Source organism: Podarcis filfolensis, assembly GCF_964270895.1.
Source record: "Podarcis filfolensis genome assembly, chromosome: 8".
Taxonomy (NCBI): domain Eukaryota; kingdom Metazoa; phylum Chordata; class Lepidosauria; order Squamata; family Lacertidae; genus Podarcis; species Podarcis filfolensis.
Genome location: NC_139611.1, coordinates 3,990,843 through 4,016,277, shown reverse-complemented (window position 1 = coordinate 4,016,277; position 25,435 = coordinate 3,990,843). Strand labels below are relative to the sequence as shown.

Here is a 25,435-nt window from a genome sequence, read left to right as displayed (position 1 = left end):
GGTGAGACGCTTTCATGCAACAGGTCAGTTTTCAGATTAATACCATAGACGGCTCCGAGACAGGATGGTCACTGGTGAAGATAGATTTGTGCAATGCATACAAGCTCAATTTGCTAGCTCAGAAGTACAGTGGTACCTTGGGTTACAGACGCTTCAGGTTACAGACTCCGCTAACCCAGAAATAGTACCTCGGGTTAAGAACTTTGCTTCAGGATGAGAACAGAAATCACGCAGCGGCAGCAGGAGGCCCCATTAGCTAAAGTGGTACCTCAGGTTAAGAACAGTTTTAGGTTAAGAAGAGACCTCCAGAACAAATTAAGTTCTTAACCCCAGGTACCACTGTATCTGCGTGTAACAGTGTTGGGTTTTTTGTTTTTTTAGCATAGCAATTCTCAAGGGTTTGAGTTGCCTAACTTTAGATTGAATAAAATAATTTGAATTAAATCGAATGAAGCTGTGACTGATGGACACACACCAACTACTAATTTGCTCCAGGTGCTGTAAGTACAGCTAGAAATTAGCATTTGGCTATAAAACACAACTGTGTCTATAATGTGACCACCCATCTATGTGGAGATGTCACAGCAGAGGAGAAACACCCACAGCGTGGTCTAAACAGGTGCATGCAAAATTGTAGTTTCTGCTTGAGGCATGTTATGTGCTCTCCATGAACAGCGAGAAAATGCAGTTTCCCTACTCAGGCTCTTCTTAAGTCTTAATCTGGCCCTGGGCTGGTGGGATACTTTCAAGCAACAGCCTGTTGGCAGATTAATGCCATTGACTCTCATGGCTCAATTTAGCTACATTTGATTTCTAAAGGGCTCTCACTGCTGTTTCTTCAGAGCTACTGAGCTGTCACTTTCTTGAAAATTAGATTTATACCAATGGCGATTAGTGTCAATATGAAGAGAACTAAGTGAGAAGCGCAATATTTATTAAGTTAAGCTGAACAATTTCTGTTTCGTGTTGGCTTTGTTGTGTATAAACAATACTAATGACTTTCTTTAGTGCTAATCGATCTGGTAAACAGCCTTGTAAACTGAAATGGGTGAAGAGAAGAGTTTATATGAAGTGCTCTATCAATTAGACAACACTGTCTCTGTTAATTGCAAGGGAACATACAGAAGTCAGGAGATGGGCTGAACAATTAGCTGCTGACAGCCATATCCACTTAACAGGTGAATGTTTTCACTGACAAATCCATTTACACCTGGGAGAAGCTAGGATGCACTCTTATGATAGTCACTGAATTCTCTGTGATAGTTCAAGTAAAAAAAATGGCATCTGGTTTTACATTACCCAGTTAAAAATAAACAATGGTGTGTCGAGATGAGAGCTCTTAAAGGTACCATGTGCTCCTCTGGTCCCATTTTGTAAAGTATATGTGTGAGACAACTGCAGTAGTGCTGTGAACTGGGCTTGTGTATTGCAGGACATAGCCATAAGGACAGAAGAGCCTGCGGGATCAGGCCAAGGGCCCATCTAGTCCAGCATCCTGTCCTCACAGGGGTCAACCAGATGCCTGTGGAAGACCAGGGAGCAGAACATGAGCAGAAGACCACTCTCCTCTCCTGCGGTTTCCAGCAACTGGCATTTGGAATCATTGCTGCCTCCAACTGTGAAGGCAGAGCAGAGCCATTGTGGCTGAATTGAAGCCATCCAAGTTGGTGGTCATCCCTGTGTCCTTGGGGAGCAAGTTTCATAGTTTGACTAAGTGCTGCGTGAAGAAGTCCTTTTTTTATATATGTCCCAAATCTTCCAATTGTCCTAAATCTTCCAACATTCAGCTACACTGGATGTCCATGAGTTCGAGTGTTATGAGAGGGAGAAATAACTTTTATCTGTCTACTTTCTCCATGCCAGACACCATTTTATAAACTTCTATCCTGTTGTATCCCTTCTATCAAAACGATACAAGGGAGCCATTATTGCCTGTGGTGCTGTCTCAGGTCAAACACTGGTGACATGGTGAGAAGAAAGGCGGCTTGGTGGGCCTAATCTAGCCCATTGGCTGTAGGTTCACCACCACTATTTTAAGCTGTATGCAGTTGTGCACAGCATCTACCGAAGACATAAAACTGAAAATAAGGCAAGCTGCTGGGTTGTTTTTTTGAAATATAACTGTCTCCCCTTCATCCCTCTGCCCCACTGGTGGTAGCACCATGGGAAGTGCAGGGACTGGGGAAGGTTAGGGGGAAACTCGTAGGCAAGCTGTTTCTCTTCTCTCTCCTACACTGCCCCCCATGATGGGGAAGCTCCAGGGGCCATCATAAGGCCCAACTGCTGGCTTGTAGCTGTGGATTCTTACCAAAAGAGAACCATCTCCCTTGCAAAAAAGTTATGAAGGATGCCAGCATAATGGATGGGATCAGTCTGAGAGCAACAGACAGCTTGCAATTCAACAGACCGCTGTGGGGAACAGACACTGTCCCCCTGGTTTTCACCTCCCTAACCACCTACCCAGTCTGCCCAGTTTGCATGAGTGTTACCCAGCAAGATGAACACTCTCCTTCACTTCCTCTAATTTTAGGGATGGACATTGATGACTTGGAGAGAACACAGAGAAAAGCTTTTAAAACATTTTCTTCATTTTTTTTGTTTTGTTAACAGTTATACAGTCAAAGTGCACCGAGTCTTGTGATGTGTGAAGACCAAAAGGCCAGAAATTGTTTTTACTGTCCTATAATATTAATAAAGCATCCAGAATATGCTTTTCTCTAAAGCCATGCAGATTCTGGCTAATGCAGTGAAGGTTATTATTACTGCATCTGAATCATCTACTTAACAAAACTATATTGACATTTGAAAGAAGAGAGCTCAAGTTTGTTTATCTTGGCAAAACCATCACTAACAATTTTTTTGCTTAGTGTGAATAATGTGTTTATTGAAGCAATGGACAGTTTTCGGTTTTATGGGGTGCTAAAGAGCATTCATTTCCTTCTTTTAAAACACTTTTGTTTTTGTAAATGATATGCTAAGTGCCTCCCTGTCACTTAGCAACCTTCCCTGATTTTCAGAAAGTCTTCTTTGAGGATTATAAATGGATGTTAATCAGCTGGGGGGTTGGAGGGTTGCTATGGCTGGAGAGGACTTTGTGTGCTTCGAGGAAGAGAGACATTTCACCTGCTTACGTTAAAGGGAACAGAAGCAGTGAATGGGAGGAGGATGGCATTCCCCTGCTTGATCACAGCAGCCATTGCAAAGGGAGAGGGCAGCCCCGCCAGCTCTGCCGAAAGACCCCCAACTCCTCCTCTCATTGAAACCTTTCTGCTCCAGCTGGTCTTTGAAATAATTCTGTTACTATGAATCAGTGCCTGGGTTTTCTTTTTTCCTCTGCTCTCGCAGTCCCTTTTCCTTTCGTTGAAATCCGAGCAGGGACTGTCCAGCACTGGTATATATGTACCCTGTCGTGAAGACTCTTTCTGGCTGAAGAGTGGGATAGAAATAATTCAAAAAGTAGTAATGAAGGAACTTGTGTGGTCCTGCCCTGCACTCCACCAACTGGTTATGCTATCCAATGCGGCCAGGGAGTGGCCTCACTGATTAGCTTCCAGAAAAACGCCAGCTAGCATAATTTTTTTACAATTTATTTATTTACAGCTATTAGCCCATAAAATATGTACAAACATAAAAACACAGGGACATAAAAACAGATATATCCGACAACAGGAGGTGAACACCACGATGCAAGGGTGGGTCATTGAGCAGAGCCAAGTGACAGCTTGGGGCCAGGAGAGCTCCAAGGGACAGATCACAGAAGGAAAACTGAAGACGAACTCCGACATGCACTCTCATCATAACAGTCCGATTAGTTTTGATGTTGTTGTTGGTTTTTGGTGGTTTTTGAGTGTGAGATAACCGCATTCAGAAATCTCGCCACCTGCAGAGTTACAGAAGGATCTGTATCCTGCAAAAGCAGTGCGGCGTGTGACTCAACAGGCCTGCCAACCAAGCGCAGTAAAGCAGGACCCAGGAATTTAGCCCTGGCTACGCTATGTAGGGGACAGTTGAACATTATATGTGAAAGAGATTCAACAGTTTCCCCGTCACACACACATAGCGGAGACACCAAACCCTTAGAAAATCTGTGGTTCAGCAGGTTCGATGGAAAGACATTGAACCTTGCACGAATAAATGCACGTCGGTGTGGTACTGATGAAAGAGATGACATATATGATGGAAGGCCAAGTGGTGGGGTTATTCCGTGATACCTGGGGGAGCAGACACCCCCACCCCTGGCGAGGTTGTGTTGATTTTCAATGTCCGCTAATCTTTGCTCAATAAGGCTTTTGGCTGAGCGTAAGTTCATCTTTAAGGAGTCCGCTGGGGAAATTCCGATGCTCAGAAGTTTGGCATGGATTTTCCCTACCCACGGATTGACAAAGACGTCCCGCCAGAGGCACTGAAAAAGGTAATGGTCGGGAAGCCTATGCCAGCTGGACAGCCAATAGCCAAAGACTCGCTTCCAGATGACAGTCTCCAATGATGCAATCCTTAACTCCAGACGTATGGCTGCGTTGCTCACACACATGGGGAGTTTCAGAAGGCGACGGAGAAACTGATTCTGCAATGTCCCCAGTGATGTTAAATTGGACCCTGGGGCCCAGAGCGGGGCAGCATAACAAAGGGTGGAAACCACTTTTGCGTGGTATACCTTGCGTCCTGCCCTGCACTCCACCAACTGGTTATGCTATCCAATGCGGCCAGGGAGTGGCCTCACTGATTAGCTTCCAGAAAAACGCCAGCTAGCATTATAGCTTCCGTTTCAAACCAGAGCTCAACGCCAGTGCAGTCCATGGCTCTGTTCCCGAACTGCTCAGTGCTTGGAGTTCCCCAGCTAGGCTGGAGCCCTGGCTTTCCTCCGCACTCTAGTTAGCCAACCTGCAAGCGCCAATCCTGGTGCACCCAGCTGTGCCTTTTACCAGCTGCAACTGGTTTGACAGCTATGGCCATTCCTGGACTGGGAAAGCCTGGCCACAGTAGTTCACTGGTTACTTCAAGCTCGGATTACTGCAATGCACTCTGTGGGGCTTCCCTTGTGCTTGGTTCGGAAGTTGCAGTTAGTGCAAAATGCTACAGCATGATTGCAGCCCTGTTTAGGGAAGCTTTTAATGTTTAATAGGTTAATGTTTAATGTTTAATAGGAAGCCGCCCAGAGTGGCTGGGGAAACCCAGCCAGATGGGCAGGGTATAAATAATTTATCATTATCATCATCATCATAATTATTATTATTATTATTACCGACAGGAGTGAGGACTTGTCAGCATAGAACAACTGTGCTCAGAAATCTCGGCTGGTTTCTAATTTGCTACCGGGCCAAATTCAGGTCGTTACTATTAGTATAAAGCCTTTAACAACTTGGGACCAGTTTACCTGCAAGTTCACCTTACTTCATATGCACCCATTCACTGCTTTGATCAGCAGAAATGGCTCTGTTCCTGGTGTCAATTTGTAAGAACTCCCTTCCTGCTTATGTCAGCCAGGCACTTCACTGTACTGCCAAAAACATTTTTGTTTAGACAAGCCTACCCAGAAGCTTAGAAAGTTCATGCGAGTGTTAGTAATTTTAACTTTTTGAAAATTTTTAATTATTGTTGTTACCGTATTCTTCGCTCTATAACACACACCCAACCATAATACATACATACCGTATTTTTCGCTCTATAACACGCACCCGACCATAACACGCACGTAGTTTTTAGAGGAGGAAAATCCGTAGGCATGCCACCCATAGGCATTCCCTCCATAACACGCACAGACATTTCCCCTTACTTTTTAGGAGGAAAAAAGTGAGTGTTATGGTGCAAAAAATACAGTAGTTTTTAGAGGAGGAAAACGAGAAAAAAAATATTCTAAACGAAACAGTGGATGTATGATTTTTGTGGTTCATGCTGTGGCCACAGACATGTGATCTGACAGTGAGTTTGGAGTAGCCCAATGCAAAAATCCTGAGGATCCATGTGGATCCATGTTTGTAACCACGTTTTTGCACCACTGCGGCCCCAGGCAACAGTGGGTGCGTGATTTTTTTGGTGCAAACTGTAGGCGTGGACATGCTATGTGATCTGATGGTGAATTTGGGGTGACCCAGTGCAAAAATCCTGAGAATCCATGTGGATCTGTGCTTTGTAACCATGTTTTAAGTGGGGAGGGAAGGAAAAGCACTCAAGGGACAAGGAGCACGCGTGGGGTGGGTGGAGAAGGATGCTGCTAATAATGCAGAAGAGGGGTTTAAGGGGAGAAGAAGCACGTGTGGGGTGGGTGGAGAAGGATGCTGCTAATAATGAAGAAGAGGGGTTTAAGGGGAGAAGGAACACGCGTGGGGTGGGTGGAGAAGGATGCTGCTAACAATGCAGAAGAGGGGTATAAGGGGAGAAGGCTCCTCTCCTCTCCCGCTTTGCTCCTTTAAAGCAAGCAGGCTCTGCTTCTCTCCCTCCTCCCCCCCCCCCCCGGCTAAGCGAGCTGAAAACCTTTCCTGCTATTTAGCAAGCTGAGTGGGGAGGAGAGAGGGACAGAGAGCCTACTTGCTTTAAAAGAGCCAACCGGACAGGAGCTGCTTACACTCGTGTAAGCGGCTCCTCTCCTCTCCCGCTTTGCTCCTTTAAAGAAGCAGGCTCTCTGTCCCTCTCTCCTCCCCACTCAGCGGCTCTTCTCCCACTTTGCTGTTTCAAAGCGAGCCACGGAGGAGAGAAGCATTCGCTCCGTAACACGCACAGACATTTCCCCTTACTTTCTAGGAGGAAAAAAATGCGTGTTATGGAGCGAAAACTACGGTAATTTTTCTTATTGATAATTTTATTGTTTTATCATTTTTTGTAAACTGCTTTGTGGTTGTGGTTGTTTTTAGTCATCAAGCGGCGTATAAATGGAGACCACTCCCCATGCTTGCTCTTCAACTTTTGCATGTGGAAACAGCCTAGGCTTCCACTCCCCTCTGATCCAACAATCTGCCTTGGATCCTGATCGCTGCCTGGCTTGGATTGTGCATCCCTGATGTGAGTTTCTGAATCTTCTCTCCTGCTAGAAACCGAACCTGCTTTTGGCTCTGTTAGCATGAGGTTGACTCTGGCTATTCAGCCTAAGTCTCCAACCAGACTACCTGAAGACTGAGCCCTTGGCAAGGCTGGCATCCAAAGAATTCACAACTGTAGATGCTCAAAATCAGCCTTCCTCAAGCTGGTGCCCACCAGATTAGGCTGCATCTCCCATCAGATCTACTCAGCATGGTGTGGACTGATGAGAGTTGCCATTCAAGACAACTGAAGAGGCTGGAGAAAGCTGCTCAACAAACTCACTGAAATATACTCAGAGTCGCAAAGTGATTTCATGCTCTTTATTCAGCTCATAGTGGTGAGGAGGAATGAATGAAAGTCCCCTCAAGGTATCTGCTTTATATACATTATTTACACAATGGGCTGCACATGATTGGCTAATTCCGGAATTCTACTGTAAGCCAATCAGGTTGTGGATTCACTTCTATCTGGAGCATGATTGGGTGGTTCCTGCCAACCAATCATATTGCTGCATTGTTCTAGGACCAATCTGACTGCTGCATTCTGAATCCTATTGTTCTAGGACCAATCAGACTGCTGCAGTTTGGATCCTATTCAACTCAGTACATAACACCCCTCCCCTCTAAGTTCCAGTCCTGCCCGGGAGGTCGCATTCATAGTCCTCGAGGTACGCCGGTGGCCTACGTGTGCGTTGCGGCCTGGGGTGTTCCCTGGTCCGGGGTTCAGGTTCTGGCTCATGTTCCAAGGATGCTGGCTGTGATGGGCCTGTCTGGTCTGGTGCAACCGGCTCGCTCAGTCGTGGTTCTGGTTCCGGTGTCCTTTTGGCTTCGCGGGTCCTCTCTGTATTTACTGATTCTGCCTCTCCTGCTGGCCCCTCCTGCTCTATGGGCCTCACTGCCCCTCTGTTCCCTTGGGACTCCTCTGACCTTTCCTCCTCCTGGTTTTCTCCCGGGAATCGTCGCCGTATCTGGTCGCACTGGCGGCGCCAGCATTGCCCCCCATCCGTTAGCACCTCGTACGACACGGGACCAGTGACCCTGGTGACTGTGGCGGGTACCCATGCTGGGCCTGCCCCAAAATTCTTTGCGTACACTGGGTCCTGGGCCTCGAAGGTCCGGGGGTTCCTGCCTTCCCCCACCACTACCTCATCCTGAGCTCTATCGGGGTGAAGGCGGTCCAATCTGATTGCAAGGCGCCGACCCATTAGTAGTTCAGCGGGGCTCCGGCCAGTCGTTGAGCTGGGGGTGCTGTGTTGTGCTAGGAGGAATGTGGCAAGGCGGTACTCCCAATCCCCTTGCGTCATGCGGCGAAGGGTGTCCTTGGTGGTCCGCACCATGCGTTCTGCTTGGCCATTGGTGGCAGGGTGGAATGGCGCCGAACGGATGTGGCGGATGGCGTTCTGCGCTGTGAAGGTTTGGAATTCTCCTGACGTAAATGCAGTCCCGTTGTCTGAGACGAGAGTGTCAGGGAGCCCGTGGGTTGCAAACAGCCTGCGTAGTACCCGGATGGCTGCGGACGTAGAAGTGGACGGTACCAGTGCGACTTCCAGCCATTTGGTGTAGGAGTCCACCACTATGAAGAATGTTTTCCCCTGAAAGGGGCCAGCGAAGTCCACATGCAGGCGTGACCATGGTGCTCGGGCGGACTCCCAGGACTGGACTGGGGCCCTTGGGGGATCTGGGCGGGATTCTTGGCAGGCCTGGCAGTGTTTGACCCAGGCCTCTATCTCTCCGTCGATCCCCGGCCACCACACATAACTCCTGGCAAGGGCCTTCATTCTTACTACCCCTGGGTGTGTCTCGTGTAGGGCTGTGAGGACCCTTTTGCGGAGGGGCTGGGGAACAACGACCCTGCTTCCCCATAACAGGCACCCCTTGTGGGCTGACAGTTCATGTTTGCGGGTTGTGTAGCCGGCGAATTCTGGCCCGGGGCTGCTGCTGGGCCATCCCCTCCACACCCAGTCCAGGACGCGGGAGATGACCCTATCTTTCTTGGAATGGTGTGCAACTTCTTGTGCCTGAATGGGGCGGTCGGGAAGCAGCTCCAGGCTCATAACCTCTTGTGCAGGTGCTGGGTCGGGGCCTGTTTCCGGTAGTGGTAGCCTGCTGAGGGCGTCCGCATGGCCCATCGCCTTCCCAGGGCGGTGAATCAGTGCATACTGGTAGCTGGCAAGGAAAATTGACCACCTGAGGACACGAGGAGACAGCACTTGGGGGGTCTGCTTTTCGGAGGCAAACAAGCCAAGCAAGGGCTTGTGGTCAGTCACCACGGTGAAGGGCCGCCCGTACAAGAAATCATGGAATTTTTTTACTCCCTTCACGATTGCCAGACCCTCCTTGTCGATTTGCGAGTAGTTCCGCTCGGTTGCGTTGAGTGTCTGGGAAAAGTATGCCACCGGTACCTCTCTTCCATCCGGGAGTTGGTGTCCCAGGACAGCGCCAATGCCATAGGGTGAGGCGTCGCATGCTAGCACCACCGGCAGCCTCTCGTCGAAGTGTGCCAAGACCGAGTTTGAGACAAGCAAGTCCTTGACTGCCTGGAATGCGGCCTCCTGGCGCTGGCCCCACACCCAAGGGGCCCGCTTGTCCAGGAGTCTGTGTAGGGGCTCCGCTACCGCCGCCTTGTGGGGAAGGAAGGAATGGTAAAAGTTCAATAGTCCCAAGAAGGCCTGAAGTTCAGTCTTGTTCTTGGGCGCTGGGGCATCACAAATGGCCCGTACCTTGTCCCCAGTCGGGTGGACCCCTTCTGCGTCCACCATAAATCCCAGAAAGTCCACCTGAGGCACTCCTAGTAGACATTTTTCCCGCTTCACCTTGAGACCCGCCGTCTGGAAACGGTGCAGAACGGTGCGGAGGCGGTCCTCAAACTCCTCTGGTGTGGGCCCGGCAATCAACACATCATCGAAGAAGGGGGTGACGCCAGGAATCCCTTTAAGGAGAGAGTCCATTAGATTCTGGAATATGCCTGGTGCCACGCTGACACCGAATTGCAGCCGCTTTACCCTGAACGCTCCTCTGTGCGTCACAATCGTCTGTGCCTCTGCTGTGGCCTCATCTACTGGCAGTTGTTGATATGCTTGGGCCAAGTCCAGCTTGCCAAAAATTTTCGACCCAGCCAGGGTGGCAAGGACATGGCTGACCACTGGCACTGGGTATGCATGGGCCGTGAGGGCCTTGTTTATGGTACATTTGTAGTCTGCGCAGATGCGGACCGAACCATTCGGCTTGACGGGTGTGACGATTGGGGTTTCCCAGGGGGCATTAGGCACCGGCTCCAGCACGCCTTGCTCCACGAGTCGGTCCAATTCCTCGTCTATACGGGGTTTCAGGGCGAACGGGACCCGGCGGGCCTTGAGCCTGACTGGTCGTACTGCGGGGTCAAGCTGTAAAGCAATGGGGGGGCCCGTATACTGTCCCAATTTCCCATCAAAAACCCCCGGAAATTCCTTGCATATGGCGTCCACGTCCACTTGTAAGCTCGTGTGGTTCACCCCGGTGACGGCTAGCCCCAGTGGTCCAAACCATGCCAATCCCAGTAAGCTAATGTAGGGGCCCTTGACCACAAGCAAGTCCAGTTGCCGCGTCCGCCCTCGGTATTGCACCCTGAAGGTCCCCACCCCCATTGTGGGGACCTTACGTTTCTGGAAGTCCCGGAGGGTGAATGGGGCCGGCCTGAGTTTGGGACCCCCAGTAGGACACAGTTTCCTTAAGGTCCTTGCCGAGATTATGGATAGAGTTGAACCCGTGTCAAGCTCCATGCGGCATGGGGCCCCCTCTATGTGTACCTCTACATAAATTTTCTCTACGTTGGGGTGGGGCAACTGGTATACCTGGAAGTCCGTGAGCTCCGTCGAGTTGCCTTGGTGTGTTGGGCCCCGGGACCTGGGGCTCTTGGATTGGTCATCTGATGCCTGGCGTCGGGTGGGCCGAGCTCGACACACCCGGGCGATGTGTCCCAATTTTCTGCACTGCCTGCACTCTGCGTTGCGGAAACGGCAGGTCCTCCTCTCGTGACTGTCTCCACAGCTTGCGCAGTTCCCTGCTTCTCGTCGAGGCAGCTGTGGTATGTGGGCTGCTTGAGTGCGCTGCTGTACTCGGTGCACCTCCTCCCTGTTGGATCCTGAGTCGTCGGTGAGGTCTTCGTGGTGGACCCTCGATTGGGACGGCTGGCTCGGCCGTGCCTCTTGCGTCGACCTCTCGGCAGCTTCCGTTGCCAGGGCCTCCTCCAGAGCGACCTGGAACGTTAGGTCCTTCTTAGCGTAGAGGCGTCGTTGCAGCTTCTCATCCTTCAGGCCACCGATGAGGCGGTCACGAAGCATGTTCTCCAGCTCTGAGAAGTTGCAGAACCGGGCAGCTTGGCGGAGAGAGGTCACAAACCCAGTTATGGTTTCCCCAGGGGCTTGCCGCTTTGCATAGAAGGCATTTCGACGAGCCACCACAGAGGGCTGTGGCGAAAAGTGCCCCTTCAGCTGTTCCATTATTGTTTTGTATGGAACAGTAGCGACGTCTTCGGGTGCAAGGAGAGCCCGGGCGATTTCAAACGTCTCCTCTCCGCAGACGCTGAAGAATATCGCCCTCTTCTTGGCGTCTTCTTCATCGGTGACCCCTTTGGCTTCTAGGAGGAAGGTGAAACGGGAGGCATACGCTTCCCAGTCTCCAGATGCTGGGTTGAACGGCGAGAAGCTGCTGTTGGTTGCCATTCTGAGTTCCTTGTGTCCCGGAGCTGAAGCCTGGATACACGGTGCGAGGCAGCGGTGCGGCAGGTGGCGGTGCTGCGGTGCTGTGTGTGGCAGTCAGCTCAGCGGGATCCCACCTTCGTCGCCAGTGAAATATACTCAGAGTCGCAAAGTGATTTCATGCTCTTTATTCAGCTCATAGTGGTGAGGAGGAATGAATGAAAGTCCCCTCAAGGTATCTGCTTTATATACATTATTTACACAATGGGCTGCACATGATTGGCTAATTCCGGAATTCTACTGTAAGCCAATCAGGTTGTGGATTCACTTCTATCTGGAGCATGATTGGGTGGTTCCTGCCAACCAATCATATTGCTGCATTGTTCTAGGACCAATCTGACTGCTGCATTCTGAATCCTATTGTTCTAGGACCAATCAGACTGCTGCAGTTTGGATCCTATTCAACTCAGTACATAACACTCACGGAGCATTTGCAACCCTCAGAAACACAATACAAACCTCTGCTCAACTGGGTTAATATTTATTCATCACACTTATACCCCACTTATACCCCACTCAAGGAGCTCAAGATGGTGCACACACTTCCCCCCTCTCAATTTTATCCTCATAACAACCCTGTGAGGTAGGTCAGGCTGAGAGACAGTGACTAGCTCAAGGTCATCCGGTGAACTTCATGGCCGAGCAGGGATTTGAACCCTGGTCTCCCAGGTTCTATTCTGACACTCTAACCACTATGCCACAACTGGCTCTTTAGGATAGTTAACGACACACATGATGTGCGTGCTTGTCACCAACATCATCTTTCTTCATCAGTGTGAAGAGCCTGCAGCCTCTGACTCTCGTGTCCCAGTCCCTGTTGGATACAAAGGTCGTGGCACTAGTTGACTGGAAGGAGTCTGTGGACACATTAAAAAAGGCTGTAGGGCTCCAACCACATACAGGATTTCCCAAGGCAGAATAAAGCAGTATTATGACTTCCCTTATGTTAGTTTCCTAGAGATGAAGAGACAGAGCGGTTTTCTGATATGTGTAACAGATTGGAAACACAACTGAAAGCTAATGAAATATGCCGTGGCTGTTACAAATGAAGAATTAATCATAAGTGGCTGTTAAACAGTAACAAGAGCATTTTTGAGTACATGACTGAATAATTTTATGATATATGAACCAGAAGTATGATAAATTATCTGCACTGATCAATTATCTATGTATCTGAATATGCCTTTAAAAGAGGTTTTACTAGATATGAAGGTTAGAATCTAGGAAACTTGATGTCCATGAGCAATAAAACAGAAAGCAACAGCAGGAAGCTTTTGATTAAAGGTACAGGAGACCTGCAAAACCTCAGCTGTGCTTTGCCTACCCACTCTGGATAGATTGGAGTGTAATTGGGGTTTATTGCAACCCATTTTCAGTGGCACAAATCAAGTTGAAAAAACATGGAAGCAAACTCTGGCAATTTTTCCATGTTGCTATCTGGAGTCTCTGAAAAAATGAGGTAAGGATCAGAATTCCAGAGGAAGAAACCAGGGTCTGTCAGTTAATGGAAATAGCCATACTGAATAATTTTTGACAATAATTTTATCAATACCCCAACCATCTGGCTTAATTAATGCAGAATTTTGTCTCTAAAAAAAGTGTGTGTAATGTAGTTTCATGGTGATCTATAGTAAAGAAGTAATGTCTTCACCTCTGTTTTGGGGGGAAACACACACCTCTGAATAGCCATCCAGGAGCAACACATTGTTTACATACCTGTGGAAACAGCAGAGAGCAAACAATTCCAAAAGTGGCTTCAAAATTGTCTTTAAGCCACAAGCCGACCGCATGGATGCAGCCGCGTACGTGGATAGTGGCCACCAGCTCCAGGCGCTACAAAGAGAACAAATCACATTAAAGGCAATATTTTGAGTCTGAGTAACTCCCTCAGCTCTCCTTGTAAATTACATGAGACTAACAGGGATCTCATGGGTCTACCAAAAACCAATTGGAATTATGAGATTTGATTCCAACATAGCTAGTCAAAAACAGCGTGCCTTGGAATCCCAGTTGCTGGGAACTGCAGGTGGGGAGAGAGCTGTGGTTGAGCTCCGTTCCCGTTTGTGGGCTTCCCCTGGGGGCACCTGGTTGGTCACCATGAGAAGAGGAGGCTGGACCAGGAGGGACTTGGGCCTGATCCAGCAGGCTCTTCTTGCATTTTATTTTATTATAATTTTTAAACAATCCATCCATCCATGGTTCCCTCAAAATTTCAATTTATGTTGCATATTATAGTTACTCTATACCTTCACCTTATCTCACAATAAAAACAAAAAGTTCGCCCCCACTGCTCTTCTTATTCAAATCCTATTTGCGTTCTAACTTTTTTACACTGCGTTTTTAAGTATTCTGCAAACATTTTCCACGGCTCTTCTTACACTCTTATTCCAGAAGCCAGCCAGATGCCGCAATGGGAAGCTCACAAGTAAGACACGAGTTCCAGCTTATGATCCTGGCCCCTGGGACTCAGGACCTCCCACTGGAGGTAGCCCACAGCCATCAGTAGCCTTGTTCCCCATGAATTTGTCTAGCTTGCATTTAATGCCAACCAAGATAGCTGCCCATCTTGTGGAACCAAATTCCATACCTGAACTATGTGCTGTGTGAGGAAGCCTTGCCTGTCACCTGTCCTTAACCTCTCACTAGTTGGCTTCATTGGGTGAGGACCTCAGTTGGTTCTACTATTACACAAGCAAGGAACAAAATGCCTCTTTATCTGCTTTGCTCCATGTGTATGTTTATAGCCTCCATGATGTCCTCTTCCCTTACTAAGTATCCCTTACTCCCCCCTCGTCTGCCTCACAAAGCACAACCTCCTCCCTCCACAAATGTCTGCTACCTAATGCCTGGCTCAGCCCTCAGGTACCTTAAAAATGTTTGTTACCTCTTTATTTAGTGTCTTGTATCCACACAGTGTGTTAATGACTTCTCCTGGGGCCTATTAAGAGAGGAGGAAGAAGATCCAAGCTCAATAACAGTGCAGGTGGATGGTGGGAATTTGTTGTTTTTAAAAGTCACAAGAAAGGTAAAAGAGGGTAGGATTCTCTCTCTTTCTCTTAAGACTTTTCACCAGACCACAAAAACTGTTGACAAACCAAGCCACAAAGGAGTTTAATAAAGACCACTCTCTGACCTTTTGAACACTTGCATTTGGAGAGTCAAAACTTTGCACTGAAAGCATCTCAGACTCTGCAGCAGCTTTTAAGATGGCTGGAAGTCTCCTTTAGATACTGTATTTTTCGCTCTATATGACGCACCAGACCACAAGACGCACCTAGTTTTTGGAGGAGGAAAACAAGGAAAAAAATATTCTGAATCTCAGAAGCCAGAACAACAAGAGGGATTGCTGCGCAGCGAAAGCAGTGATCCCTCTTGCTGTTCTGGCTTCTGGGATAGCTGCACAGCCTGCATTCGCTCCATAAGACGCACACACATTTCCCCTTACTTTTTAGGAGGGAAAAAGTGAGTCTTATAGAGCAAAAAATACGATATATTTGGGTCTTCCCTCTGGCACGTCAATCCCCTGACCCTCGGTTGTCACAGCGGTGGGGAAATAGGTATAATGCCAAACATTTTGCAAAATTCCAAGCAGTGATGAGGGTGATGGAAGGGGGGTGGGGACAGCCTCAAGGCACATCAAGAGTACATGTGGAAAGGTGTCTTTTTTCAGCCTTTGCTCCATTTGCTAAGATAGATATATTCACTTCCAGTATGCCACCTCCATTCACAGAATCATCAAACTCCATCTACTCCAAACTCCTCCTATTCATTCAAGGAGAAGGCTGTCCTATGGCCCCGTCTGCATTAGAAATTTGAACTATTATAACAAAGAATCCTGGGAGCTGTAGTTTGTTAAGAGGGCTAGGAGCAGTTATTAGAGGTCTCCTAACAACTAACGGACACGGGTGGCGCTGTGGGTTAAACCACAGAGCCTAGGACTTGCTGATCAGAAGGTCGGCGGTTCGAATCTCTGTGACAGGGTGAGCTCCCATTGCTCAGTCCCTGCTCCTGCCAACCTAGCAGTTCAAAAGCACATCAAAGTGCAAGTAGATAAATAGGTACCGCTCTGGCGGGAAGGTAAACGGCGTTTCCGTGCGCTGCTCTGGTTTGCCAGAAGCAGCTTGGTCATGCTTTTTTTTTTTTTTTTTAATAATTTTTATTAACTGGCCAATCACATCAAATTAAATCACATCACATAAATTCCAAATTACAAAGCCAAATTTTTTAAATTTTGTTAAATTTTGTTGGGGGAACCCATACTTCAAGATCCAAAGGGGGATTCAAATCATCTTCTTATTACTGCGTTAGTGTCCAAATCAGTCCCAATCAGTCCAGACAAAGCTCATAATTCTATCCAGTCTTATCTTGGTGTTTCCACATCATATCTTGTTCATATAATTTCTCTTTTTCTTTTACGATCTCTTCTGTTAGTCTCCTTAAGCCGATAAGCAAGTATAATAATCCTGTGTGAATTTCCCGTTCTTCCAATTTAAGTCCAGATGGTTTCCATATATCTCCTTCGTAGATAACATCACTCTTTCCATCATAAATCAGGCATTTTTTCGCTCTTAAGTCCCACAGAGAAGTTAATCCACGATATGTAAACAACTCTATTTCTCTCTTTCTCCTCCCAGACCCAAGAGCTCCAACAATGCCTCCCAAGATGGCGACGGCATTTTTAACTGCGTCATTCCAAAGCTCTTAACTTTCCAGCTTCGTCTTGAAACATTGCTTTGGTTCGAAAGTTTATCTCCACACAGCCTTAAATCACAGCTTAAGTCCTTAAAGTTCTAACTCATTAGGGGAGAGGATTCTTGTTAATCACATAAAGAGGATAGGAAAGTTTTTATTTCCCCCTCCCCCCTCAGTCATTTGCAATACCGTATCTTGACGTATCTTCTCATATTTTGTTCTTGCCTTGTTATCAGAGATCTCTTCTGTCAGCAGTCTTTACTCCCCCTTTTTCCTTGAAGTATGTGCAATTTATCTCGTCCAAATTGTTTCTTTTGAAGATTCTTGCAAACTAGAGGCGCGAATCAGGGACGGCGTCCAGGAGTGCCGGAGTCCCACAGGAGGGCTTTGTGCCTAGTGCCCCCACCCCCACAAATTCGGGGGTGGTATAGGGCACAGCAGGCAAAGGCCGTCCCCCCCATAATCCTGGGGGGGTTAAGGAGGCTAATAACCCCCATCATAGCCTCCAAATTACCTTGTGTGGGTCGGAGAGATGTTATTGTCAGCCATCTTCCGATGCGCCACCTAGTGGCCCCCCCAGCAGCTTGGTCATGCTGGCCACATGACCCGGAAGCTGTCTGCGGACAAACGCCGGCTCCCTCGGCCAATAAAGCGAGATGAGCGCCGCAACCCCAGAGTCGGTCACGACTGGACCTAATGGTCAGGGGTCCCTTTACCTTTACCTTTAACAACTATTAACAACTTTACCTTTAACAACTTGACAAACAACAGCTCCCAGGATTCTCTGGGGGAAGCCCTTTAAATGTGTAGTGTGGGCCTAAGTAGCTGGGTAGGTGGTGAGTTGTGATTATCTCTTTTTTATTTAAACAATTTATATGCCACTTAACTACAATAGTATCTAAGTGGGTTACAAAGATACTATACAAAAATATAAAGATCAGTTAAAAATACAAATTCCAACTTCAATTAAAATGCCTGCTGGAATAAAAACAGTCTTCAGTAGGTGTCAGAAATTCTGTAGGGAGGGTCCTGCTGAACCTCAGCTCAAAAGGAGAGCCATAAACTTGGGCCCACAATGCTAAACACACAGCTACTAGTGGATATGAGCCACACATCTGATCATCTAATTCCTTATATCCCAGCCCAAAGAAATGCAAATTGCATCTTTTGATCATTTTCTTTCTCCTCCATGCCTTCAAGGCAGACTTAATTTTCATTTTCAGACATTGTCATTCTGACAGAAAAGGTTTTCCATAAATAATGATGTGTGACGTCTTTGCATAATCCTGTATTCCTTTTGACTCTTGCGGAACACAAGGCCCAGGAACTGAACACGCAAGTCATGGGCCTCCAGAAAGCAAAGGAATCCCTTTCCATTGATTTCCTTTGTCAGCCAAACACATTTGTAGTAGAGCCAAACAGAGCAGTAATATCAGTCCTCCTCATAGTAAAACTGAGGAGTTCTGAAGAACAAAGAAGTCTAGAAGTGATTTTTTCCCTTTTCCTTTTTACTAACCACCACAGAACATGATTGAAATGCTCTTGGGCCTAGTGCATAAACGTGAAGTAACTGCAAATTCCTATCTGGGTTACATTTCAGGCAATTGCACCTTGTCAGTGGCATTTAATTTAGAGGCAAAGAAGGGAGGTGTGGATCCCAAGGCCAAAATGAAAGCAATTTCATTAAGGTTGTATCCTAGCAGGGGAAAGTTCAGGCATTGGTTCAGGGTAATTGTTACCCTGGCAGTTGCAGTAATGGAAATGCTTTATTTACCACAGGCCACGGGTGATATTAAATATGAAAGGTAGCATTTGGTTGACTAAGAAGGTGGGAGACAGCAACACAACAGAGGTTTATACAATTATCAAATGTGTGGAGAGATAAATAAATTATTTCCTCATGCGACAATTTGCCACAGATGAGAAGTGAGTGATGGGGGGCAGCCAGAGGGGCATAAGGAGGAGCTGAGCAAGCATTTAGGGCAGCAGTTCTCAACCTGTGGGTCCCCAGATGTTGTTGGACTACAACTCCCATCATCCCTGAGCTCTGGCTTTGCTAGCTAGGGGTGATGGGAGTTGTAGTTCAACAACATCTGGGGACCCCACAGGTTGAGAAAGGCTGATTTTGGGTTTAAGAGCTGTGTAAGGAGTATGGTGTCCCACACAGCTGGCTGTGCTGTCATGATGTTGCCCTTGTGGCAAGATGGTGAGGGAGGCACTCAAAACCAATGACTCGTCTGGTGGGAAGCTTGGAGAAGCAGACTGAAACCCTACAAACCACAATGGCTTCTCCTCTGCAACCCCCGAGTCTACGTCGGTGCCATACGAGATACCCTGTGAGAAAACAACTCTGGGTTCATCACCCTCCAGAGTTAATGCAGACCAGCTCAGACTCCCTCACTCATAATCAAATTGTGGATGACTTGATTTCTGAGGCAAAGGACAAAATTCTCCACCCTCATTCAATGTACAAAAGCTGAGTAGACAGGCAACTGAACCTTGGTGACAGGCACAAGGCAGGGCCTCCAAACAGGCCACATGCAGCTCTCTTCTCCAACATCTTGCTGTTCTCCACACACCCTGCCAGCACCTGGCAACTGAGGTGCCCCCCCGACTAGTGGTAGGTCCTGAAAACTGATGCCTTGATATATACTGACCAGCGCCAAGTGTGGTGTAGTGGGTAGAGTGTTGGGCCAGGACCTGGGAGCCTGATGGTCAAATTCCTACTTGGCCAGTCTAACATACCTTGCAGGGATGTTGTGAGGATAAAATGGAGGGGGAGGAGAACCATACACTCCACTGTCTGTTCCGTGGAGGAAAGGTGGGATATAAATGTAAAACAATAATAATATAGCACCTTAAGACCTGAGGGTAGGTTGGTGTGACTGTTGAGAACACTGCGGTTGAGCAAGGGACTGAAAGGTGGCACAGGCCACCACACCCAGATGCTTATAGCCACTATAGGGGTGGCCCTCCACGCTCCCTGCTGCATTTTCCACATAGGATCTCAGGCACATAGTGCAAAACTAATCAAGCAGTTTGATTATATATTTTTCTCTGTGTAATGTGGTCTCCTCCCTAGGTCTCATATGTCAACATGGTGACTTGCTGTCTCCTTCGGCCTCCACACTGCACTCTCAAATATGTTGCAGTGCATGCAATGAATTGTTCAGAAAGTGCTCTAAGGAGTTTCTTGTCTGACATGACCAGCACGTATACTTCTCCAACAATACACCCGCCCCAGGTTTTTCTGGTTTCATGCCAGATGCCAGACCTTCCAACTCCATTATTTTAAGTATAGTCAAGATGGAGTGAGAATCAAACTTGCTTTTCAATTCTATAGAAACCAGATGTCACACCTCAACCCAGCTCAGAATAGCATGAATGGACCAAATGGTTTTTCTGCCAGACTTTTAACCAGTGCTATTTTTCTAGAAAAAGAAGTGCTGGAACTCACAATGAACACCTTCCTCATTCTCTTAGAATGGCAATGGTGTCCATCTGAAAGGTGTCAGAACTGAGTTCTGGCGAGTTCCAGCTGAAAAAAAAGCTCTGATTTGAACAATAGAGTCCTTGGGCCTTAGCACTGCCAGGTAGCAATAGGGAGACCAGCAAGCCTGTACTGTTCCCCCATAATGCATATCACCAGATATCATTTCCTTAGACACTAAGATTAGTTCCATTCTAACAGCAGAAATGATGCTTCTTTGTTCTTTGGATTCCAAATGAGCATGTCCTTTTTCTTAATGAATCTCATTGCTCCAGAAAATTCAATAGTTCCAAACCTTTAGGCGAACCAGAGTTATAGCCTCTGAAAACAAAAACCAAATCAAACTGCTTGTATATGCATCACATAAGGAGTTGTATACCAAATTTGCATATCATGTTTTCTTTTGCAGAAGCCAACCACCATCAGTCATGTATATGCATGAATGCAGGCTGTGCTTAATGGTTGTTGGATCAGTAATCTTCTAAATTGCATCTTCTAATGATGCTTTGCTCACCTGGTGAAACACTTGGACTGGAACAAAGCTAGGCAACTAACTCATACGCCACAATTTATTTGATCTCTGTGTGGGCATTCATTGCTGGTGATCACTGCCAAGTGCTGGAACAGATCTTGGACAACATGTACTTCCTTGCCATTGATTTTCACTGCTTTCTCTGATCCCAGAGTCACAGCTCTATTCTTCTTTAAAAAGACACAAATACAGGCTAATTTCCCAGTCATGTTCCTCAGTATTCATGAATCAGTATCCTGGCTATATTCACACTGATGCCACCCAGCACTTACTCTCACTCAAGTTACAATGTTGTTCTGGTTTTAGCATTGCAAGGATGGTCTGTGTAGATGATACATCTTTGTCCATGCACAAACATGAGGTCTCAACCTGCAGTTCCCTTGTGGAGGCGATTTCATCTACAAGGGGGCTTGCCAGCAGCCACACCACACCCAAAGCAGGGCTGGCCCAAGATCAGAGTCCAAGCAAGTGGAGCACACAACAAAGAGTCAGGTGAGAGGCAAAGTCAGGGCAGTTCCGTGGTCATTTTTCACACAGGCAAGAGATTCAAAAGCAGACAGAAGCACAGAGCCGGTAAATATGCATTGTTCCAGAAGTTCTTCAAGCTCAGCACTGGGTTTTTTTAAGCTGGAGCTGCTTGACTGAGTCATGACAGTAGGGGAGGCCACTAAGATTTTGCATGGACTCACTTAGGCACTGTCAATGACTAGATCAACCATAGAACCTTCTTCATACCACATCCTTATGCTAAGGCCCAGCTGTTCATCTCATGTTCCTCATGAGCCTGTGTTGGACTCCCAAGATTCTCCCCAAAGTGATAATTTATTCTGTCTACAAAGGGCCCTCCTGAAACATTGAGTAGAGTTCAGGATTCTTTTTTGGAGGTCAGTCATATTCCGGAGATGAACACATAACTGCTTTGGTGAATAGAGTTTCATTTGCTACTGCTATGTGTAAATATAGTTTAAGACCTTTAGGTGTGTTTTTCTGCCCTGGAATGCAGAATTTGCAAAATTCAGCACTGTAAAGGACATCTTTCTCTTTCTCTTAGCCTCTTTCCTATCCAGGGGATCCACTGGTCACCAACGGAGGTGGAAGCCAGACCGAAGTTGGGGAGACTCTTCACTAAGCAGCTGCAGTTGCATATATCACCACATGGGGCAACAGTTAACAATTCCTGATACCTGCTTCTTAATGGTACCACTTGCAAAGCAGTAAATTGGTGCAGTGGTACCTCTAGTTACAAACTTAATTCGTTCTGGAGGTCCATTCTTGTATATGATACACTTCAATTAATAACTGAATTATTTGCACACCCATTTTAAAATGGAACAACAAAATCCAAATTAACCAGAAGTGTACTTTTGGATTTTATTACTCCCCCCCAAATAGCTGTATTCATATTCCAAAATTAGCACCTTGGTATAATAATAATAATAATAATAATAATAATAATAACAATAACAACAACAACAACAACAACAACAACAACAACAATAATATTTATACCCTGCCCATCTGGCTGGGTTTCCCCAGCCACTCTGGGCGGCTTCCAACAAAAGATTAAAAATACATTAAAACACCAGTCATCAGTATTAAAAAATAAAACCAAAATATTATTATAAAAATATATATAAACCAAGGTTAGAGTTTCTCATTTGATATTACCCAAGTATCTATATTTCAAAAAAAAAACGAGGCATAACATGCAGGCATAACAAATTAACCCCCAAAGCCTCATTTGACCCCATAACTTGGTGTTCAGGAGGTCAATGTTGAACAGCTCATTTTTCTGAACATTTTTGTACAAGACACATTTGCACTGTCATTTTGTCTTTTCTGCCGTGGACTATTGTGTTAAGGGATAGTTCTGCTGTTGGGGTCTGATCTAGAGACAACACACTTCCCAGCCAGCTGTTATTGCAAGCCCATCAATTTGTTGGAGATCTCAGAAGACAGACGGAAAAAATGTTTGAATGCACTACTGGTCTCAGGTGTTCTATTTCCTCCAAAAAGATATTGCCTCTTATCGCCATTGTTAGAATGATGCCTTTAGGTGTGAGAGTCACATTAAGCAATGAAGTCCTTTACCAATAATTCTCCCTTCCTAAGTGCTTAGAGAAGAACACTCCAGAAAATAAGACTGAGCAGAACTAACACAGTTACAAATCCCCTCAGTGGTACTCTGCTGCCATTCAGAACATCAATGGGCACAGCTGAAAAACTCAGATTTGCCTTCCATGAACAGTTTCAATGCCTTTAAATATATATCAATGAGTTTTAGATGTTTTAATCTATGTGTTTAATAATAATGTGCAATGCAAAAAATTCTTAAAGGGCTGGCAGCAAGGTGGCAGGCAGAATATTTTTATTCACTGATTTTCCAAGTGTGTGATTCCAGACAGCTAGCCTTGGAGAAAGGCATATTTCATTTTAGGGGGTGGGGGTTGGTAGAAAGAATACTGGATTGTCAAACTGATTGTATTGGATACCTAAGACTTGTGGACAAATTATTCATTTAAAAAACCCCAATTAGTTGAGGTCCTCCAGATTATATATTTCCCATGTGACCAATGGCTTTGAACGTAATCCATCCCTTTTTTTTTATAAATATTTTTATTCGAGAATTTTTTCCATATAAACATAACATACATAAACATACAAAGACAAAAACAAAACAAAAAACATGTACCATTTCATATCCTAATTTCTTGTACCTTTCTTCCCCGACTTCCTCATGCCTCTCTTTTCTGTATTCCAAATTCTTATCAATTACTCAGCAAATCTTCCCTTATTTTAATTTAGATTTAAACTAATCTTCCTTATTCTCCTTGTCTTAACCATTGCTAATAGTAACCATTTACTTTCCAGTCCAACATCATTCTAACTTTCATTAACTTTGTAATATTTCTTTAAATAGTCCTTGAATTTTTTCCATTCTTCTTGCGCTGCTTCTCTTCCCTGGTTTTGGATTCTGCTCGTCATTTCTGCCAAGCCCATGTAGTCTATCACCTTCATCTGCCATTCTTCCAGTGTGGGTAGCTCTTGCGTCTTCCAGTACTTCGCAATGAGTATTCTAGCTGCTGTTGTAGCATACATAAAGAAAGTTATATCCGTCTTTAACACCCCTTGGCCGACAATACCCAAGAGAAAGGCCTCTGGTTTCTTGGAGAAAGTATATTTAAATACCTTTTTAAGTTCATTATAGATCATTTCCCAGAATGCCTTAATCTTCGGGCAAGTCCACCAAAGATGAAAAAATGTACCTTCAGTTTCTTTACATTTCCAACATTTATTGTCAGGCAAATGGTAAATCTTTGCAAGCTTGACTGGGGTTATGTACCACCTATATATCATTTTCATAATATTTTCTCTTAAGGCATTACATGCCGTAAATTTCATCCCGGTGGTCCACAACTTTTCCCAATCAGCAAACAAAATATTATGACCAATGTCCTGAGCCCATTTAATCATGGCTGATTTAACCGTTTCATCTTGTGTATTCCATTTCAGCAGCAAATTGTACATCTTTGACAAGTTCTTAGTACTGGGTTCTAACAGTTCTGTCTCCAATTTTGATTTTTCCACCTGGAAGCCAATTTTACTGTCCAGTTTAAACGCTTCATTTATTTGATGATAGTGCAACCAATCTCTCACCTTCCCTTTTAATTTCTCAAAGCTCTGCAATCTCAGTTTGTCCCCTTCCTTTTCCAAAATTTCCCAGTATCTTGGCCACTTGGACTCCATATTTAACTTTTTAACTGCCTTAGCTTCCATTGGCGACAGCCACCTTGGAGTTTTATTTTCCAGCAAGTCTTTATATCTAACCCAGACATTTAATAGTGCTTTTCTGACAATATGATTTTTAAAACTTTTGTGTGCTTTAACCCTGTCATACCACAAATATGCATGCCACCCAAAAATATTGTTAAAACCTTCCAAATCCAAAATGTCTGTGTTTTCAAGAAGCAGCCATTCTTTCAACCAGCAGAAAGCTGCCGCTTCATAGTACAATTTAAAGTCTGGCAGGGCAAACCCCCCTCTTTCCTTTGAATCCGTTAATATCTTAAATTTAATTCTGGGCTTTTTGCCCTGCCAGACAAATTTAGATATGTCTTTTTGCCACTTCTTGAAACAATCCATTTTATCCATTATTTGCAATGCTTGGAACAAAAACAACATTCTTGGCAATACATTCATTTTTATAACTGCAATTCGGCCTAACAAGGAAAGCTTTAAATTGGACCAAATCTCCAAATCTTTTTTCACTTCTCTCCAAGTTTTTTCATAATTATCTTTAAACAGATTCACATTTTTAGCTGTCATATTTATACCCAAATATTTCACTTTTTTAACCACAGTCAACCCTGTCTCGTTCTGAAACCTTTCTTTTTCTACCTGTGTCAAGTTTTTCTCCAAACCCTTTGTCTTTGACTTATTCAATTTAAATCCTGCCATTTGACCAAACTCTTGGATTATTTCCAAAACTCTTTTCGTGCTAGCTTCTGGCTCTTGCAATGTAAGTACTAAATCATCTGCAAATGCTCTCAATTTATATTGTTTAGCTCCGACCTGAATCCCTTTAACCAACTGGTCCCTCCTAATCATATTAAGCAAAACCTCCAGGACCGATATAAAAAGTAGTGGGGAGATAGGGCACCCCTGACGTGTCCCTTTTTCAATCTTGAACTCTTCTGTAACCACATTATTTACAATTAATTTTGCTTTCTGTTCAGAGTATATTGCACCTATACCATTCTCAAACCCTTGGCCTACCCCCATCCCCCGGAGGTTCTTCAACATAAAACTCCAAGAAATGTTATCAAAGGCTTTCTCGGCGTCCACAAAAATCAAAACCGCCTTAGTGTTTATATTCACTTCCAACTTTTCCAAAATGTCAATTATATTCCTTACATTGTCCGACAAATGCCTTTTCGGGAGAAAGCCCGCTTGGTCCCCATGAATCTCCTCC

General features: G+C 45.6%; 1 protein-coding gene across 3 annotated transcripts in view; it reads right to left on the bottom strand.

The window, feature by feature from the left end:
- LOC310769830 (tetraspanin-15-like) overlaps window positions 1-25,435 on the bottom strand; it is a 98,873-nt gene that overhangs the window by 7,484 nt on the left and 65,954 nt on the right. For all 3 annotated transcript variants that reach the window (XM_083629641.1, XM_083629640.1, XM_083629639.1), the window contains 2 exons: window positions 14,634-14,687; window positions 13,466-13,582 (listed from right to left, as the gene is read on the bottom strand). In XM_083629641.1, the coding sequence (XP_083485767.1) occupies window positions 13,466-13,582; window positions 14,634-14,687 (171 nt within the window). The remainder of the gene's footprint in view (window positions 1-13,465; window positions 13,583-14,633; window positions 14,688-25,435) is intronic.